The sequence below is a fragment of the Nelumbo nucifera genome, chromosome 3, assembly GCF_055504915.1.
Source record: "Nelumbo nucifera cultivar China Antique chromosome 3, China Antique-T2T, whole genome shotgun sequence".
Classification (NCBI taxonomy): Eukaryota; Viridiplantae; Streptophyta; class Magnoliopsida; order Proteales; family Nelumbonaceae; genus Nelumbo; species Nelumbo nucifera.
Genome location: NC_142651.1, coordinates 97,548,430 through 97,554,003, shown reverse-complemented (window position 1 = coordinate 97,554,003; position 5,574 = coordinate 97,548,430). Strand labels below are relative to the sequence as shown.

The 5,574-nt window shown below is 42.5% G+C and overlaps 1 protein-coding gene across 1 annotated transcript; it reads left to right on the top strand.

The window, feature by feature from the left end:
* The first annotated feature begins 1,271 nt into the window (after positions 1-1,271).
* Positions 1,272-3,766, top strand: LOC104588398 (gibberellin receptor GID1C-like). Its single transcript, XM_010246303.3, has 2 exons — positions 1,272-1,639; positions 2,180-3,766. The coding sequence occupies exons 1-2, from the start codon at positions 1,601-1,603 to the stop codon at positions 3,179-3,181; spliced, it is 1,041 nt and encodes a 346-aa protein (XP_010244605.1). The 5' UTR covers positions 1,272-1,600; the 3' UTR covers positions 3,182-3,766.
* The last annotated feature ends 1,808 nt before the right edge of the window (positions 3,767-5,574 follow it).

Below are 5,574 nucleotides of genomic sequence, written 5' to 3'. Positions count from 1 at the left end.
TATTAACTATTGACCATTTTAACCTAGCCCCAACAAGTTGCCATCCGTAGCGCGATTGAATACCTACGACCGACAGAGAATAGATTCCAATTCAATAGTTTTGATGTGAGGGAAAGAAAAAAGATTAACATAGAGAAGAGAAAGAATGGACGACAGAGAATCTTAGGATTACTAAAAAATGGGTTGGACTTTTAAGCCAAAGAGGGTGGCCCAGTCACTGAAGGGTCCTGATTTACTCAGGGGCGGTCCGTGTGCAAAGGGTGGTTTTACCTTCTTCAAGGCTCAAGTACACACAATCTCTTGTACTTTTCAAAAGTACGCACCGCTTTTTTTTTTTATACTTTTGTCAAATATGAGAAAACCAACGGTGGATACGTTGCCCACCCTGCTTGCCTTATTCCATTTCCTTCCCTTTTTTCTATTTTTAATAAATAACGTGTTTTTTTTTTCAAGTTCGATTTCCTTCTATGTATACATTTTATATCGAAAGACGAAAATACTCATGGGGAGTGTGGTCAACAGCCACATCCATTACGTTGACACGTGGCAATCGAGGGAGGACACAGGACAGCGGCTACTTTTGCGGGGTTTTTTTTTTTTCTTTGGTGGGCCCTCTACCGTCGAAGAGAAGGACTCGCATTCACTCGATCCGGTTGCATTCACGCGGTGTGAGGCGTGAGGCGTGAGGCGTGAGGCGGAAGGGCCGGAAGGCTGGACAGATATTCCGAGGTGGGACCCTTCGGGAGTGGGTCCCAGGTCCCGGCCTCAGTGGTGGGTGACACGTATTAGTAGGGGAGGAGGACGATCAACCGTACGTAGGGGGGGTCCTTTCGATAATAAACAATCAAAAAGAGAACGACAAAATCCAAAGCGAAGACCGAAAAGTCAGTGGTGAGTGAGTCGCCCGCGTTACGGATCCTTCCAAAGCATGCCGTCACGCGCTCCCTGTTACAAGACAAAACGGCGTTTTCCGTCGCGGTGGTACGTCGCGTAATTAAGCAACACAGGGTGTCAAATTGGTAACTTCGCAGGGGAGTGTTTGTGGAAAGGAGTCGAGAGTCGAGACGAGCACATTTGTCGTCACGCGTCTTGGCGTCGGCCACACGCTGGAAAACTTTTGTCTCCTTCCCTTTAAAATTTTAACTTTTTATTTTTTTTATTTTTTCCCTCAATTTCTTGCTGGGATTTTTTTATTGAAAAATAAAAAAAACGAGAGGAATATTATTTTAATTAACTAATTATAGATGGCGGGGTCCATAAAACAGTTTATTTCGGCCGCCCGCTTTGTCGTCTCCTTCGTCTCCGTCCACCCCCGTCGTTCCTTTGCGTTTGACTCCACGCCTTCACTCTCGTGCGCTCCTCTTATCCTTAGCATCTCTCTCTCTCTCTCTCTCTCTGTTATATCTTCGACCTGCTTTTGTCTTGAGACTCTCGACCGTTTTTTAGTGCTGTTATTTCTCCATTTCCTTCGTGCTTAAGCGAGATCTGGGTTGGGGTTTTGTTTGCTCTGGAGCGCGATGGGTAGTAAAGGTCGAATCTTTGAGAGGTTCTCTTCTGGTTTCTAGGGTTGTTTGTATTTGATTCTTTGAGTTTTTGTGTGATGGCTGGAGGTAACGAAATCACCGTCAATGAGGCCAAGGTAATTCGTTTTCCTTCACTTTAATTTGTTTGCTTTCTGTTTTCAATCTTTTGTTCCGAGGGAGGGTGACGAGATGGATTGGTTTTTGGGTTCTGTTTGGGTTTTCTTTATCGACTGTTGAAATTCGACTTTTGTCGAGCCTGCTGGCGGTTGAATTTTAATTGGTGTGGGTTTTGGAGCAATTTTAGTTAGGGTTTCGATTTGATTTGATGGGTTCGGGATGAATATTTCGCCGCTTTGGCGAATTTTGCTCTGTAGGGGCCTCTTCTAAAATCGAAATATCAGGTTTCTTCTTAGGTTTCCTTGCTTGTCTGTAGAATTTCTAGGGTTTCTTTCGGCGGGGCATTTACTGCCTTTTCTGCTCCGGCGTGGGTAGTTAGGAGTGTGATTCTTTTCCATTTTGCAAATGTTTTTTTTTTTTTTTTTTTTTTGTTTCTGATTAGAATGGAAGCATATAAATAGTGTAGATTCATTTAATTGGGGTGTTGATGTTCTTATTCTCGAGTAATTCCTAATATCTCTCATCCCGTCACTGTACAGATGGTGGTTCCGCTGAACACATGGATTCTCATCTCCAATTTCAAGGTGGCCTACAATCTCCTCCGCCGACCGGACGGTACGTTCAACCGCCACCTGGCGGAGTTCCTCGACCGGAAAGTCACTGCGAACACAACCCCCGTCGATGGAGTGTTCTCTTTCGATGTCATAGTGGACCGCGCAACTAGCCTCCTCAGCCGAATATACCGGCCAGCCCCGGCCGATGAAGCTCAAACTCAGGCGGGTGTCATGGAGCTTGAGCGGCCCCTGAGTACAGAGGTCGTCCCCGTCATAATTTTCTTCCACGGAGGTAGCTTCGCACACTCGTCCGCCAACAGTGCCATCTACGACACACTCTGCCGCCGGCTTGTGGGCATCTGCAACGCCGTTGTGGTGTCCGTCAACTATCGTCGCTCGCCGGAGAACCGGTATCCATGTGCTTATGAGGATGGGTGGGCAGCTCTCAAATGGGTTAACTCCAGGCCTTGGCTTCAGAGCGGGAAGGAGTCCAAAGTTCACATTTACTTGGCCGGAGACAGTTCAGGGGGCAACATTGCTCACCACGTCGCACTGAAAGCAGGGGAATCGGGCATCCAAGTAATGGGGAACATACTACTCAATCCGATGTTCGGCGGGCAAGAGAGGACGGAGTCGGAGAAGAGATTGGATGGAAAATACTTCGTGACAATTCAAGACCGAGACTGGTATTGGAGAGCTTTTCTTCCTGCAGGGGCGGATAGAGACCACCCAGCATGTAATCCATTCGGTCCCAACGGCAAGAGCCTCAAAGGGGTGGAGTTCCCGAAGAGTCTGGTGGTGGTGGCCGGTCTGGACCTTGTCCAGGATTGGCAATTGGCCTACGTCGAAGGGCTGAAGAAGGCTGGCCAAGATGTGAATCTCATCTATCTGGAGCAGGCTACCATTGGCTTCTACTTGCTGCCCAACAACAACCACTTCTATACAGTCATGGAGGAGATTAAACGCTTCGTGAATTCTAACTGTTAATACACTTCTTTACCTATAGACAGACTGGCAGCCAAAGCCATAGATGACAGAATAGAAGCTTAACATTTCACTCGGGGGTTGTTTTTTTTTTTTTTTCTTTTTCTTCTTCTTCTTCTTCTTCTTCTTCTTCTTCTTCTTCTTCCTTTTCTTTTTCCTTCTCTCGCGTTCGGGGTGTTTGTGTAGTAAGTAAAGTAATTCCACTTAGTGATGCAATGAGGTCTGTAAAGCTCAGTGGTTCAGTCGGATCAGAACTCTTGCCACTGAACTTGTGTTATGTGAAGCTTTTAGTAGACTACTAGTTTACTACTAACGGCGGGAGCTTGGTTTGGAAGATCCACCAAATTAAAAGTTTACCCCTTCTAACTTCTGGATCACGAAGAAGGTGATGACTGGAGTGTGGGGGTAATGTTTGGTGGGAGCTCGACTGCTGTGGATGTCTGGCTAATTTTAGGGGATATGAGAAAAAAAAAAAGGAAAAAAGAGAGAGAGAGAGAGAGAGAGAAATGGATGGAGAAAGAAACATCCACTGTACTGTGAAACATGTATGTTATAGTTGTGCTGTAGAATTATATGTTATTTTGCTTACTTTCTTCTTTGTCTAGGTTTGGCTTTGCAATGCAATAGGCTCTGTAGTTTTTACTTGTTTCCATTCTGTTTCTGGTTTTGGCAAATGGCAATGAGCAGAAAAAAACTAGAGAATTGACTGCAGCTTAAATCCTTTTCATGGTTACATTATTGAAGTTTTGTGTAGATCCATTCGGGGCACTAGTCTAGTGAAGATCTTGATTTGAACCTTAATCCAAATGCTAAATGCAGCCTAAATTGTTTGCTTCATTCGGGTTTTCTTTCATGCCATCCAAAATGGTGCCTTTGTCCATTTGCAGTGAGTGGGGGGTGGGGGGTTGTGGAGTTTGGTTTGTGTCATCAATTCATCATCGCCTCATCGGGTGTAATAGTCTGTGGAGAGAGAGAGAGAGTCAGTATTGATGTTGTTTTTTAGTAGATTCGAATCCACAATTAATGACATGGTGCACATGAGTCACGAAAGTGTTATTATCGATCATTGATCATATTGTTGGAAATCTGGAGTTCATTATACCACATAAACCAAAAAAAATGGTGTTGTGATGGTGAGGGACAACTGTGAAGAAAGCTAGAAAAGTAAAAGGTGGTTGAAGATTTTCTAAGCACTCATTTTTTGTCTATGCACCATCCTATCTATATGCATATCAAATCAAATATTATCATATCCACAACATAAGATAATTGTTAACATCGTCTTGATTAAACCAGTTGGGGTATATTATCTATTTTTATCACGCGATTCATGCATATACTTGAAAAGCAGAATAAGACTCTTTAATCAAAGATTAAGAAAACAAAAGAAAAAGGAATACAAGGCACAGTTTGGAGAACATTTGATGAAAAATCATTTATTTTAAATAGGAATAGTATAGCCATTTTTAAAATGAAATGATGAGCCAAGACAGGCCAGTAATGAAATGAGCACTTAAAATAAGTTGAAATTTTAGGCTTTTTAAATAAGTGCTTATTCTCAAGAAGAAACACTAATTCTGACTTATTTTCCAAATGCAAATAAGTGCTTATTAATATGGTCTTAACCCAAAATAAATATTTATCTAAATAAGCACTTATTATTAATCTAATCACACCCAAACTTGGCTTAAGACTGCCTGGTACAGCTGGCTGAATGCCCAACTATGGAACACGATGTTCCCCAGACGCCCGCCCATCTACCACGCATGCGGTCCACCAAAGAGTATCACTATTTAGGGGTGAATGATATATTGATATTGGATGCATGTTGGAATTAGAGACCGTAATTTGTTAATCAATATGTTAATCTAGGGGGTGTTTGGCACAGTGATGTTGCATTGTCGTTGTGTTTTGGGTTTGATCAATACAAATTTGTGAGAAATATGTATTGTGATATCATATATGATTGCCATTTCAATTAAAAAAATGCATGTAGATGGGAAACATCAATTTTGGGGTTGTTTAGTACAGTGGCCATTTATTTAATAAACATTTTGTTTGACATCTAGGTATCTCATAACATAAATGGTAAATAAATAGCTGGATGTTGGGGGGAAACATTAAGTATGTCTTTGAAACCATGGGCATTTATTCACTAAACATTTGTACTTGATTTGTTTGTAGAACCGAGAAAAACATAATGAATCTGTTAATTGACACTTAGGCACCACCAGATACCATTAGGCACCACATCAGCAAAACAAGAACTAAACGCCTACCCATTAGGGGAAGTACTAAAATGAAACTTCCCCCAACGGTAAACACACACATAAATCAAGGCCTGCTTTTGCAAGTCTCTATGCATATAGATCCACATAATGGGAAAATATTGAAGT